This window comes from Antechinus flavipes, chromosome 6, assembly GCF_016432865.1.
Source record: "Antechinus flavipes isolate AdamAnt ecotype Samford, QLD, Australia chromosome 6, AdamAnt_v2, whole genome shotgun sequence".
Classification (NCBI taxonomy): Eukaryota; Metazoa; Chordata; class Mammalia; order Dasyuromorphia; family Dasyuridae; genus Antechinus; species Antechinus flavipes.
In genome coordinates, this window is record NC_067403.1 from 165,079,421 (window position 1) to 165,095,121 (window position 15,701).

The 15,701-nt window shown below is 37.1% G+C and overlaps 1 protein-coding gene across 5 annotated transcripts in view; it reads right to left on the reverse strand.

The window, feature by feature from the left end:
- Positions 1–15,420, reverse strand: part of HNRNPD (heterogeneous nuclear ribonucleoprotein D) — an 18,524-nt gene extending 3,104 nt beyond the window's left edge. The window contains exons 1-5 of one of the 5 annotated variants that reach the window (XR_007948103.1): positions 14,626–15,420; positions 13,043–13,099; positions 2,667–2,835; positions 1,573–1,734; positions 393–524 (exon numbers count right to left, since the gene is read on the reverse strand). Coding sequence is in view for 4 of the 5 variants with exons in the window: in XM_051964735.1 (XP_051820695.1) it covers positions 393–524; positions 1,573–1,734; positions 2,667–2,835; positions 13,043–13,099; positions 14,626–14,975 (870 nt within the window). In the remaining variant the exon portion in view is untranslated. The remainder of the gene's footprint in view (positions 1–392; positions 525–1,572; positions 1,735–2,666; positions 2,836–13,042; positions 13,100–14,625) is intronic. The other 4 variants (XM_051964735.1, XM_051964737.1, XM_051964736.1 and 1 more) reach the window with 4 other exon arrangements.
- Between the last annotated feature and the right edge of the window lie 281 nt (positions 15,421–15,701).

Sequence of the window (15,701 nt, forward strand, 5' to 3'; positions counted from 1 at the left end):
TTAAAAGTTGCTCAACCATTCAAAATAGCCCCCAATGTTAAAAGTGGAGGGAAGAACCCCCACTGGGGTGCAGGGTTATCTAAAAGTTTTCCTCAAAAGCTTTTAGTATCTTGGATCAGTTTGTGGACTAGTATGCTTGGTCTGACAATAAATTTGGTAAGAATGCACAGAGCTCCTAAACATCCATTTCTTAGATCATTTCAAATGCTCTTTAGGACTTTACTCCAGGTCCTAGAATATCTACCTAAAAAATAGTGGCTGCCTCATCTCCCTCCCCTACTGAAAAATACACTGATTTGATTTTTTTTCTCCTCCATTGCTGACCACTTACAATTTATGCTGGAACAAACTTTACCTCAAGTCCTACTAATTACTCTCATGTTTTAACTTACTTTACTAAGACCAACGTTGTGATATTTCTTTTCCATTATTTTCTTCACTGGTTCTTCTTCCTTAAAAGTAATAAAGCAGAATCCACGCCTCTTGTTGGTCTTGTTGTCCATGGGGAGCTCTATAGATTCCACCTGATGTCAAGAAATTAGTTTCAGTATTCCTACATAGTCTTGAAAATAGAAACTGAAGAATCTAACTTAAAATACACTGTTCCTTTTGTCCTCTTAATGGTTCTATTAAATGCTTTTGAGAGTCTTAAGGGGTTTGTTCAGAAAGATATTCTAAGACAGACTTATCTTTATTTTAAAAAGTCCCCTTTCATCTATAGTAACACAAGGTTCTAGACCCTCTTAATATTCAGACAATGTTCAGACAAAAAGTCACTAACAAAAACATCCCCTAAAAAAAAATATCACTATTCAGGATAAAGCCAATGTCCTGAAAAGATCAACAAATGACATGCCACAATAGCTTTATGACCTCCAAGGAAGTCATTTAGGACCCATTAGGCAAGTCCCCAGGTATGAACTGGTATAAGGTATACTGGTATAAGGTTATAAGGTATGAACAAACTGAGACCTGCTACTATATTATAGTTCCCAAGATGAAGTTCCTCAATCCTTTTATATTGGCATATGCCCAAGTTGTACCACAAAAGCACTGAACACATACTTATATACCAGCTACTGTACTAAAGAAGGACCTACAAAGAAAGTCACAAACAGTCCTGGCCCTCAAGCTCACATTCTAAAAGGAGAGACAAGTTATATATTGTGATAACTGTTTGTATTTATGTCTTGGGGAGTTTGCACTTAACTCTGAGTACCCTGTTTCAAATGTCCCATTCTCTGCTCAAAAAACATGCACTGCAAAGAAATAAGGCAGAGATATCAAGAAAGATTCAATGGTAATTGGGAAATAACAAAATAATAATAGAATGCCACATAGACAGCTAATTTGTGGAAGTTTTTCCTAAATATTCAGGATCAGTTTCTGAGTAGACCCCATGGGCTAAGAAGTAAAGACTTGCATATATTATATCTGATCACAATATTTCAATCTTCATTTTTAAGTCGTTATTTTATTTAATCCACATGTGACAAATCATACTAATAAAGAACCACATGTGAAAGAAAGGCACTAACTTAATTGAAAACAGGGGTACCATGTGTCACATACCTCACCAAAACCACCAAAGTACTCCCTTATTTTCTCTTCAGGTGTATCTGGAGAAAGGCCACCAACAAAAATTTTTTTAACAGGCTCTTTTGTTTTCATGGCTTTGGCCCTTTTAGGATCAATCACTTTGCCATTCAATTTGTGTTCTTTCTGGTCCATGACCTAAAGAAATTGAAGCTTTGTTTTAAAAATGTAAATCTTTTTTCTAAGTTTTCAGAAGTATTAACTAAAATAATAAAAGTGAAAACTATATTTACGCATGAATTAACTGTAGCACTGGCCAAAGCGTGATATTGATTCAAGATAAAAAATTACATCAATAGTGTGGTGAGGGATAACATGGATCAACATCCATCCATTCAATTCTTTACTTTCACCTCACATTTGATTTTTTTGTTGAAGATGAGTCACCTAAAAGCCACCAGTTCCTCTAATAATGTCCTACTTTATATGACCCACATGGAATGGGGGGCTTCCACACTCCATTCCCCAAAACAGGCTAAACTAAAAAATGAAATTGAATTTATTTCAGCTTTTGTCAGCTGAATTGCTTATATAGCAGAATGTCAGCTATTGCTTATATATCAACTATTGTTAAAGCTGCTGGTGGGGGAAATTTAACAGAAAAGCCATCATTGTTCATTGACAGCAATCTCTCTGTCTAATTATCATTTCACTTTGGTCCATGACCAATAAAGGAGGAATGAAGTAAAAGCTTACCTCCCCAGAGTCTAAAATGAGCACCAATATTGTCAATATTCCCTTTTTGCGCCTTTTTAATTGGTGACAAGTTAATTTTAAGAGACTCTGCATACTTTTAGGCTGTTTACAACTCATAACACTATACTGACAGAAGCTGCTTCTGCTTCCGCTACCCTCTCCCCAATTATGCCTTGGGCTCTGGGACCAAAATAATAAAAATTAAAAAAAATAATAATAATCCAGTGGGCATACTCATGTATCCAAGTATTTTTAAGTGTTTTGTAAATACCCTGGGACAAAAATCAAGTCAGGGAACATCCAATATACCCTGGTCCACATTTGGTATTGTTAATTCAAACATTACTAATTGATCAGAGTATATAACACACTACCTTATCTACACTCTCCGATTCTTTAAATAGTACAAAGCCAAAACCCCTTGATCGCCCTGTGATTGGATCTAACTTCAGAGTGCAGTCTACAACTTCACCAAATTTGGAAAAGTAGTCCTTCAGATCTTTCTTTGTAGTGTCCCAGCTAAGGCCTCCTATAAACATTTTCCTGTGAAGACAAAAAGCAATATTAAAATGCTAAAAAAAAAAAAGAAAAAAGAAAGAAAGAAAGAAAAAAGAAAAGAAAGAAAAAAAAAAACACAACTTGCCTTAAATATTGTTCGTATCATTTAAATTATTTTTCCCAAACTGTAGGAAAATTGGTTGGGAAGTATTAAAATAGACACCATTCTCCCTATACAGTTTCTTATAAAGATCTTCCTACCTCTAAAAATTTATTTAATATTACTTTCCCTGGACTGAAAGCTGGACATCTGAGCAAATAAATCAAGGGCCCCTAAAACTTGCTATGGTACTTAAAGTTTTCTAAATCAGAATCTAAAAAATTTTTGTGTGACAAGAACAAAAGCTTCCAAGTGAATTTAAATCACAAGTTTGAAAACACTAGCAAATTTTCATGAAGTTCCCCAAATCTAACTTTCATTATGTACAATACATATTATTAGCATCCAATGGAATTTATCAACTAGCCAGCACTCTTTCTTCCTACCTTGATGATGCTGCCTTCTAGTTCTGTTATGACTGTCCTCACTAAGAGCTTTTAGCTCAAGCAAAGAATTAACAAGATAAAAGAAAAAAGGACAGAATTTTTAAATCCTTAATGAAGACAGTACAATTATAAAATAAATGAAGTGTCCTATTAAAGAAAATTTACTAATTAGCCTAGACACATATTAAAAGTTAAATGCTGGTTAAACCAAAAGGGAAATGGAAGTTTTAACTAAATTTTTTCAGGGTTCAAAGGAGACCATAAGCTGTCATGAAGACTTGAATCTTTACCAAAGGAGAAGGAAGAATAGGAGCTCTGGTTCCATTTGAAAATTTTTTATAAAATAACAGGATGCTTAGAAGCATCTGGTGTTTTAAAACACATGTACAAATATATATGTATGCATATCAAGATTAAAAAAATGACAAATGCTAGTATAATTTGTATATTCAAATGGATATAGAAAATACTATGGTAGGATTTTTGAGATTCTTTTCCCCCTCAGAAAAAAACTAAAAACACGGGATGGACTTTTCATTACCAACTCCATCTAGTGGACCTTTAATTGATGATTATTCAAATTCATTTTTCCAAGTTTACTTCTGCTCTTTTAAGCAATACTTTCTATTTATCTTAACTGCACCTCCTCCCATCATGCCAATTAACTTGGGTGTAATAATGTTTTGCTTCGAAATGCTACAACCTTTAATGAAACAAAAATCGGAGTTACTTTTAAGGGTACACCACATTTCCAAAATCACATTAGTTACTTAAATTATTTTGTCTGTGAGACTTTTTTATCATCCTCACCAAACTCAATGAAATGAAACATTAGCAGATTAAATCTGTTTAAGGAATGAATTCTAGTCAAAGATTTCCATACCTGAATCTCAATTATCATATTTACCATATATTCTTAGACAACATTACTATCATAATTGTATGTACTATGATAAACTATTATGACCAGGTAAAATTTAGTTGCATTGGTTCTTGGTCAAAAGTAGGTTAATAGGAACACTACATACAAATTCCAACTATCACTTAAGATAGTTACTTAACACCAATTCCCTAGAAAAATATTTCACGTGTAGATGTGTGGTTTATTTAATTCCAATGATATGTTTGCTTTGTTTAATGTAACATGATTATTTCTAAATCAAGGATTGTGGATGTCTTACCAAAGATCAGATTGCATGCATTACATATAAATAGAAAAATTAAGTTATCATTTAAGCTCAAAAACAATAGTGACTTAATTCAAATTTAGAATATTTGTAATCAGTTCCAAGTTCAAATTTTGCTACTACAGGCTACGTATTTTTTTTTTTACTGCAACTGCTTACCACAATTAATTCAGAAGAAATCATTAGGGTATTAACTTTCAAAGTGACTTATGATAGAGAACAAAGTCAAAACACTTTTTAAAAAATAGACTGTTCCCTTTAAGTAAAGTGAGGATAATATCAAGCAAGCAAAACTAAGAAGGTGCTACATATTAAAAAAAATGAAACTAACTAGCTTACTTTGAAACAAGTGCTCTTAGTTTCAAGAAAAAGTATTAGCTTCATATTTGAAAACAAGGTGTTGGTTCTACTAGCAACAATTTTACTAATCAGTTATTTTTTTCCCATAGGAAAGGTATTTATCTAAATATTATCATTCAAGATTCACCTAATAGCTAAGAATTTCACAAGTTATATCCTCAAAAGGATTTTTTGAATGCTATTCCTTTGATAAGAGTTTCATGAGTGGTATTCATTTATACCAATTCCCATTTTCACAATATGGTTGGTATATTCTAGTTAAACAGAATGGTAAACTCAAGATTATAAATGTATGCAGATAAACACACATATGTCTGTACAAGAGTATATATGTGTACGTACAAAAATAACGGATTTTCAAAAAGCTCAAATATATATTTAAATCTCAGTAAATGCATCTTTTCTGGGCAGCTAGATACAATTTTGTATTAGAAATCTTAAAATAATAATAATAATAATAATAATAATACATATGCCTCTATCTTCTCAGAATATTAGATATCATTAAAGACCTTTCTGGTCAGCATCAACAATCATACCCTTCCAAGGCTATTCAAAGGCCTTTTGATACTAAATGGTTCCAGACAATAGTTTCTCTCTTCTCCCAGGCAGCCTCTGCTGTCATGTCTCCTAGATGTAACCCCACTCCTACTTTGTGCTGGGATAAGAATCCAGAATAACCAAGCTTGACAAAGCTGTATAATGAAGGGGGGAGGGGGACTGGGGAGGCTGTCCTATTAACATAGACACTTTGTAGCTTCTATTTTTGGCTACTCAGATGTCTTATCTTGTCTCCCCTTCTTGTTCAGCTGTGCCTTAGCTCTATGAGAGGTGCTATACTTAACCCCAACTATACTCTTAAGTACAATTCGTTTTTTCCCTAGTGATTTATATTTCAGGATACTGCAGTGAAGGCCCTCATTGTTAGTTATTATCAATTATCACAGTACAATAAGAGGATGGGGAGAATATTGTATGGATTCTGAATTATTTTTTCTATTTCTTTTTTGGAATTTCTTAAAAGTAGGAGTCGAGTTGTTTTTTCAAATATTAAGATTCTATTATCACCTGCTTTCTGTAAACTTCCAAAAATCATTTGGCACTGTAATTACCTACATAAACATCATGCAAAATAGAAGTATACTTTGCTTAATAAGTAGGCTATCTATGTAGCCTACTTATTTTTTTTCAAATCATCTTGCAGTTATCATTGATGGAAAGATGCACTCACATCATTCTTACTGAGATGTCAAAAGTAATTTTTCATAAGTACTTTACAAGATTTATCCCAAGTAACAAATAGATAAAATGTGTACTTAAAACCTATAACTCTAATCTGAGATGTAGTACTTCCAATATACAATGTTCTGGGTTTTTTTTTTTTTTTTTTAACTTTCTCAGAATTCTAGTAATTTCAAGTTTAGGATATTGCACATCTTAAGTACAATCAAACAATTCAGCCCCTAAGAGCCTGAGAGGGACTCCAGAGGTCACCTATACTAAATCTAGTTCAAAACTTTTATTTTTATTTTCAATTTTTTTTTTTTTTAAACAGAGGAGTAAACTGATACCTCAAAGAGGCAAGTGGCTTGCTTCACTATCACACAGAGTGTGGCAGTCAGGATTTGAAATCTATAGTGCAAATGTAAGATTCAATTTAAAATGACAGTTATTCAATTTGAATCTAATACACTGAATACAGGAAGACAGTAGACAAATGACTGTAGTACCTCTACTAATTTGGAGTGTAGCATCCTCAAAAATTTCAATTAAAATCTAGGTTAATATTGTTTCTACAATTCTAAATCCTTTAATTCTAAAATTAGCAATTTTTTCCCCCTCAAATCATCTTGATGATAAGACCTATTCAAAGAAGGATGAATCCAAACACTAAGCTCCTAAGTCTACTGGCTATAGAAAAAAGAGCAACAGTAAATTTCAACATTCATCCAAAATATAAAGTTAAGGCTGAGATTAGGGTGTCTTATAGAAGTGGATCCTTAGCAAAAATATTCTGTGCCCATGTCAGTTATCTGTTTTGATTCCAGTTTTGAATTTTGGTGAAGGATGATTACTGAAATTCTATCTCATACAAGATATGTAACAAAGAAATCTAGCAGTAGAAATAGAGGAAAACATACTCTGGTTAAGAAGTCAGTAATTTTTCCTCTCTTCAATTGAAGTTTTAACAGTCTGTGAGTAGTTGCTAGGGATTGCAGCAAAAAAGCTGGCATTAAATTTTTATCTTAAAGTTATTTAACTTTAGAATCCCCAATTCTTTTCAGAGAAGATATCAAAAAAGGTAACAGGTTTAAACCATGATTATAATATAGAGGCTAACAATCAAACAATTACAAATCTATACAAATTAGATAACATTTTTTAAAATATCAAGTTATTTTAGAATTTTCTTCAATATCCTGCAACTTTTAAAACAAACTATCACTAATATGTTTAGATACAGGTTAGGGGAAGGTAGAGTGATCATACAATATACAAAATACTGCCAGCCATCAAATATTAATGAGGTGATGGCAAGCATTTTAGATATGACCAATCATTGTTATCCAAAAATGTATTATATTAAAAGAACTTTCAAAGTAATTTGGTCATTTTACAAAGAATGGCCTATGGTGAAGGTCTAATGGTAAGTAAATCAAAGCTAGAAGCACATATATACAGAGAAGCATGGAGAAAATGATATGAACTGATGCAAAGTAAAGTGGGAAGAGGAAAACATTACACAATGACAACAATGCAAGAATAAAAAATTCCAAACAATAGCAATAGAATGCTGCATAATTATAATGACCCAACGTGAAGCACAAAGAAATCAGAAACCACCATCCCCTTTCCCCGCCCCACAGCAAAGGTCAGGGGTCAAGGAGTAATAGAAAGCTGCCCATAATCTCGGACTTTTTAAAAAATATATATTTATTATTTAGCTTTGAGGAATTTTATCTATTCTTTTTTTCTTCTTCATAAGGGATGGATATTGAAGAGAATGAGGGAAAGATACGGTGGCAAATGTGATGTAAAAACAAAAATATCAATAAAAACTTATTTTAAAAACTAGAACTTTTAAATTCTTTCCAATTACAAAAAAATAGAAATTTAGGAATCAAAACAGTGGAATGATTTATAATACTACTTTGGAAACCAAATTTTCTATGAAATTACAGATTATATAAAAACTAACCAGTTAACCATAATTCTAAGGAGGAAAAGTTCCAGTTAAGCTTAAAATTGCCTCACAAAAATCCAATACTTACTCAATAAAGGTTTTAAGTAGATTTACTGAAAGACATATTAGAAGATTCATAAAATTTAACAATCCCTCCTTAGGTGTCAGGGGTTAAAGTCTAACTTCTTAATCAGATCCACAATATAACAATAGCAATTAATCAACCAACAAGCATTTATTAAATTTCAAGCCCAGACAGAGGGATACAAAAAGAATGAAATAATCTCTACTCACAATGAGTTTACATTCTAATGGTAGAGACAATACATATGCAAATATGTTATTATAATATAAAAAGAATATATAAATATACACAAGATAGGTTATACAAAATGAGGGGAGAAAGAAAAGGACACAAGGCACTGTTAGAACATGGAAATTAGGGAATGCATTCTATGATTGGGGGATGTGAGATGAGGAGTAGAAAAGGTCAATTTGGCTAGAATGCTGGAAAACCAAGTGTGGGACCTGGTGGATTTAAAAGCTAAATAAAAGTTTTCATTTTATAGTAAAGATAATAAGGAAATATTAAAGTTAACTGAGTAGGGAAACCACTCAGTCAAAAAGGTATTAAAAATTACACTGAGGTCAAGTATTTAAGATAGACTAGAAGAATGAGAAAGTAGAAGGCCAAATATCTTTGTAAAACTACTACTTTAAAACAGATATAAAAATCTAAATTTACACTTATTAGTTTAAAAAACTTTCCAAAATAATGTTTTATTAAACATGAAAATTCCAATTCTATTTCACATTAAGAGGTATAAAATCAATTACATTTCAGTATGTTAAGGCTTAACAGGGCAATATAAGGGAAAATCTAAATTTATCTTTTAGGATCAATGTTTGGTAGGGGTAGGGAGAGATGACTTGGTATTAAAATATATTTAACTCATTAGATTAGTTCAATAATTCTTATTACTTCATTATGCTACCAGAACAGGTTAATAATTTTTTTGGACTTTAATAATCAACTCCCACTTCTTCAGAATGGGTTGGGGGAGGGGAGGAGAGAGGGTGGAAAGAATAAAAACAAGGGTTAAGCAACTAACCAAAGACCACATTAGTTGTTAGTGGGCATAGCTAGGATTTTATCTTGGGTTTTCTGGTAAACTGATTCGGTGTTAATTAAATGTTCTGGTCAATTAAGAATTAACAAACTCAATGACACATCATACAACTTAATATTCAAATTATTAACTTTTAATATTCAACATTAAATATTGTATAATGTAGCCTTCCCTTTCAGAAGCTTATAGCTCAGGATCTTAGAAGGTACAAAAGAGGAATCATTTGGCTTTCTCACAAGATTAAAATGGAGTAGAGAAATACACAATAATCATTTAAGCCACATATTTAAGCACTATAAAGGATCTCAAGAAATCATCCAATTCTATCCATAATTACTTTACAGATTTAGAAACTGAGGCCACAAAGAGTTAAACAACATAACCCATCTCACATAGATTTAGTGACAAGAGATAGGACATGTCAAATGAAGTAACAATACTTCCTGTAATTTACATTATACCAAGAGGACCAGAAATAGTTGCTACATACGTCCAACCCTACAGGCCGCAGACAAGTCATGACAAATAAAACCTGGGCTTTGACAAGTTTCACTTACACTATATGATCATATTTGCACCCCCAAGGCATAACATATTCACACCTATTATTCAATTTAATAAATGCTTGTTGTTATTCATTTCTAAGTGTTGCATGGAAGATTAAATGAAGAGTGCAAATATCTTTTTTTATCTTTACTAGAAATTTCAACAAACAATGGCAGAGTTGTTTAACAAGTTTTCTCCAACTCTAAAGCCAATCTTGCAGATTCGTTAGTATACAGTTTTTGTCATTAAAAGCAGTTCCTCCCATGGGGAAAATTGTTAGACAACTTGAGAAATTGTAATAAAGTTTATGGACTACTTATTTCTCAAAATAATCAAATTCTCAAAAATAAAATTATTAACAATCAATACTTTAGAAAGCCCTTTCTTCTACCTCAATTAACTGTTTTGGTGGGTTTTTTTTTTTTTTAATTTTGTTTTACCAAGTCCAAAAGAGATCTTTCAGAATGGATGAGACGAAATTAAAAATACTGCTCTCTTTTCTATGACCTTCATCTCCCCAAATTGAAACAATTACCATACAACATAACCAAAGAATTAAGTTCACATTTCAAAGGAATGCTCCATAGATGAAGTTACAATATCCATTAATTCAGTTAACATATAACCTACTGAAATCTAAGGTTTAGATAAATTTTCTCAATTTTACTTACTCCTACTACTGATTATACATCCAGATATTCCTAATCAAATTGAGTTTCTTTCATATAATACATAAATGAAATGAAATTGTGCTGTGTAACTATTTCCAAGGCATACTTGGAGTATCACTTTTTTTTTCAAAAGAACAAAGGAGCATTAAAACATAATTCTTCTACCTAAACTACCTAAAAGGGGGAGAGGGGGGAAGAATCCCAGAGGGGAGCAGGATGAATCCCATCTGACTTAGATATGGGTTCAAATGAAGCCAAGTGTGATTGAAAGGAAGAATGGGGGGAAAGTTTTGATTCCTGCCAAACACACACAGTCATTACCTACTTTGGAGATTCTTGTTTCTAAGATTAGTTCAGTGGAGTTTGTCTCTATGCCAGTTCATCTTGTTTAGACTTTGAACATCTCCATACACTGCCATTTACAGCCAGCCACAATATGGACAATTTGACTACTAGATCTCAGGCCCTTGAGGAACTTCCTTAGAAAATAGATTGTAGAATCAATTCTGCCAATTTATTGGTCTTGCCTAACAACTCTCAGGCATAACCTTTGAGAGAAGGAACATCATCAAATTAAAGTGAGTGAATGAGAAAGTCAGTTTCTTTCTTAGTAAGGATCAGTATTATGGAGATAGGTATAAGACCTAATTTTTTTTATTAGAAATGTTGAGTTATAATTGGGAGATGGGGGAGATCTATTCATCCAGTCTTAACCTAAATCCCCAAAATTTGTGAGACCACTACAGGCTCATTTTTGAAGTTATTTTTTAGGATCGAAAAACAAAAAAAGTACAAATCTACCACTTTGGCAGAACTCCATAGCACTAAAGGAAACTCAGATACATAAGTATTAGTATTTAGCATTAGTTTACTTTGCAACACAAGCTTGTGGGACTTGTTTTTTTTAAGCAATCTCTGTTTAAAAGAGTGCTTGAGGTCTCCTGAGAAGAGCAAAGGGCCAACATGGGGGAGGGGAAACAGGCTATAGGGCACTTCCCTACAGGCCCAATAGTAGGAGTAATTATCCCCACACTATAATCCAGGAAATCCACTATGCCTAGTACAATCACACAGCTACTATGTATCCAGGATTTAAAATCCAGTCTTTTGCCTTCCAAGTTCAGCTATTTTATCATTCCCTTAACCCTGCCTGCTGCCTTTTAACTGTTACTGCCTAAAAAGGAATTATACTGAACAAAATCAAGACTTTAGTCCATGCAAATTATCCATTACAAGACTCATTAAATGGGTTCCAAAGAGACCCCTTTATCTGGCTGCTTCCAGAAAACATACTTTGGGAAACCTGACTCTATACCTCTCAATTCTATCATGCTGTTTAATCATTTTTTTTTTTAAATCATACTAAAGTACTCCTCAGAGCCAGCTCAGTCTCATAGTCTCTAGCTCCAGCAGTTTTATGAGCCATCATGGAAACAGTAAAATTTACCTCAAATATCTCCCCATTACCCAATTTTGTTCCAGTTCGGATCCAGGAGCTGTTCATTTTCCACTGGGCATTGGTCGCTAAAGCTAACCTTTGGACTAATGTCTAATCAATATACTTGTTATTTCTTGTTTTAAAAACTTAGACCTATTTTAGTAGGTGGTGAAGGACAGCATTTATTTACACTATCATCTTTAACAAAGAAATAAAATCAACTTTAAAATTCCTGGGAATAGCATGCAAATGTAGACTTGCAACAAAGGATGTGCATGTCATACTTAAACATACCTACTGCTTTCCAAACTATTTTATACATCTGGCTGGGTACCTCAGAAAAATGCTAAACACTCCTCTCTTAAAAGGAGAAAGAAAATAATTATTCTGAAGAACAACAAAATGCAACCAACCTTCCAAAGAGAAGACATCTAGATGTGAAGAAATATCAACCAGTTAGGGTCAAACATTACTGCCTTCCAAGAACCCCAAATCATCTAAAATAATCTTTTACACTCCATAAAGATAGGGACCATGCCTTTTTGTAATTTTAAATAGGCATTTAATGTGTACTGAAGATTAAGGGACAAAGTAAAAAGCCAGTAAATATTTCATATCCAACTTTTGTAATCTATACTAATGAATTTAGAGGAAGTGTGTAAAGTCTGATTTGAATACAGAACTTTATTTAAAATTTAAAAATTAATTTTATTTTTGCCACTTCCAGAACTTTTTATTCAAATATGCAATATATTTTTAAACATAATCTCTACAACCAATAAACCTCAAATTCAGCATGTAACATAGAATTTCAACAAACACCAACAACTTCATTGTTTCCCATCTTCCTAGCAAACTAGGTAAATCAACTATCAATCATCATATTATTATTTCTTTCCTATAGATAATAAAAAATAGTACCACTAGAGATATTTAACATAATCTTGGCCAACTGCAATTACATGCATTATCACACAGACCAAGAGCTACATAGTGGCATCAATTTTTGCCCATGGATTACAAACTATAAAAGCATTTTCTATCCCAGGTATGTTAACATCCTATTACCTTAAATGATTAGAATTTCCTGGGGAAAATCAATGGGCAACAAATACACTAATACACGGCCTCTGAATGTAATATGGCTATTGAAACCTTTAAAATACAGAAATAAAATGTAAAAGTTTTACCATTCTTCCCGCTGTGCCGTCGCTGCTTCAGAGTGCCGTGGGGAGGAGTTTGAATGGCTAGGGAATTAACAACCGGTACAGCAACCAATCAAAATTCTAGTTTTAGTTTTCAACATTGTTAGGGTTAAAAATTTTTAATTCATTTACACTTCAAGTTCAACAAACAGTAGATTACTACAAAGGCAGCTGCTTTGTGATATGAAAACTCAAAACTATTATAAAGTCTGCCCATACAAATTAATAGTTAATCCCTCCCCCAAACAGCAATAGTAATAATACATTAGTCATTTTAGTGCCTTTCCCAAAATCAGAGAAAACAAAAACCAAAATGTTAAAAGGCTTAAGTTTCCAAATGTTTAATTCCTTTCTTAATTTAAAGCACATAATTCAAGATTAGTTTTTTAATAGCTAATAATCCCCAACCCTTTCCCCAAACTGTAGGATCAGCACAGCCAACATGACAAGAGCCTGACTGGGCCAGGGTTAAAAAATTCTAATTTCAAAATGCTACCCCCTCCCCCTCCCCTTCCCTCACTCCCACATCTACGATGTCCCCTCCCCGCTAAAGGGAACCATGGTTTCTAATACTGGCTTAAAGCTACATTTTATTGCTACTTTGTACATCCATAGACACCTCTCTTATATTTCAAAATATTATCCCCTCATTACATACAGGGAAAATGGGAGCTGTTTCCCCAAGGTCACAAGTCCAAAACAGGAAGAAACCCCAACCAAGAATTCCACCAAGTCCCCCTGTGGTAGTATCTATATTTTTCTCAGTCTCCAACTGCTACAAATTACTTCGATTTTAAAGGAGCAGCTTTAATCAGTATACAAAACTATGATTCCAACTTGTAGAAGTAGGTTAGTATTAAGGAGAGCTACAGAAAGAAGAAACTGTTTCAGAACCAGCGGCCGCGTGGGGTTTATCCACTAGTGGAAAGGCGGGCAGGCGCGGGGGAGGGGGGGATTAAGAGGAACCCCAATTGGCCACTAGACTGATCTGAGCGCCATAAAAGGGGCGGCCCGGCCACAGGGGGGGGTCCTCTGCAAGGCCCCCAGGGTTGAGGTTTCCTCCGCAGAGGAAAACTTCATAAAAGGAAGTTCGCCCCAAAAATGCGGGACAAAAAAGACGCGTCCACGCGTGAGCAAGGGCTCAGAGAGGCCGCATCTACGCGCCCATGTGTTTTCCCCAGAGGCCGCGTCTACGCGCTGGGGCGGCGCGCGGGAGGCCGCGGCCTAGCGGACATGCCCGGGGCGCCGCCCGCCAAACTTTCAAAAAAGGCCCCGCCGGGGCCTGCGGGGCCGGGCCGGGGGCGCGGCCGGGCCATGTGCTCTGGAGCCGCGCCCCCGCGGAGCTCCGGCCAAGGGGCCCCCACGAGGCTCCGAGCCTCTCGCCGGGGGAGGGGGGATTTTAAAAAGGAGATCCCAGGGATTAAAGGGGGAGGGGCCGCACTGGGGAAGGAGGAGAGACAAAAATAGCGGGAAAAGAAAAAAGCCCCGGGCGGGAAAACGGCCCGGCCGGGGGAGGGGGAACACAAGGGGGGGAAAGAAACATTCGGGCCTGGTCGCCCCTTACTCACCCTTCGTCCTCCTCGTTCTTACTGGCGTCGATCTTGGCCCCCTCCGATTCGGCACCGGGCCCCTCGGTACCTTCGCCGCCGCTCCCGGCCCCGGCCCCGGTCCCGGCCCCGGCTCCGGCTCCAGCCCCGGCTCCAGCCCCGGCTCCAGCTCCGGCCCCAGCCCCGGCCCCGGCCCCGGCGCCTGCCGCCGGCGCTGCTGCCGGGGCGGCCGGCGCTGCCGTCGCTGCTGCCGCCACCGCAGCCGCCGCCATGGCTCCCTCCTGCTCCGCCGCTGCCGCCGCTGCGCCGCCGCCCGCCTCCGGGGCCGCCGCCGCCGCCGCCCCGTCCCCGCCGAAATGCTCCTCCGACATGCTGCCGCCGCCGCCGCCTCCGAGACTACGCCCGCCGCAGCCGCCTCCGCCGCAGCCGCCGCCGCGAACCGAAACTAGCAGCAAAGTAATCCCAGCCGCCGCGCCGCCGCCGCCGCGCGCTCGCTCGATTTAACGCGCGAGGCGCCCCCCCACACGCACACGCACAGGCACAGGCACACACACGGACACGGACACACACGGGCAGGCGGGCGCGCGCGCGCGCGGCTTCTCTGGCCTCCCTCCCCCCCTCCCCGCTCCTCCCACTCTTGCACGGCGCGCACTCCCGCTCGCCCCGGTAGCGCTGAAAAGAAAATGCAGCAGCGGCGGCCGCTCTTGCCTCCTCCTGGCTTTAATGGCGCCGCCGCGAACCACCTAAAATGGCCGGCGGAAGAGCGGCACGTCCCGGTCACGTGACACGGGAGCGCGCCCTTTCCGCCTCCTCCTGAGCCTCATTGCTACTCTTTCTTCTTCCTTTTCCCCTCTCCTTAACTCTTTCGCCGGCGCGCGGCAGCCGCTCGCCCTCTCTCCTCCCCAACTTCTCCCTTTTCTCTCTGCTCTCCTTTGCTTGCTCTCGCTTGCTCTGTCTTTCCCCTTCACTCTTACCCCCCCCCTTTTTTATTCCCCCCCCCTTGCGCGCTCCACCTCGAAGAGGAAGAGGAAGTGGCGTCGGTCCCGGCTGCGGGCGGGAGCCACCGAGAACAAGGCGGGCGGCTGGGCACTGGATAG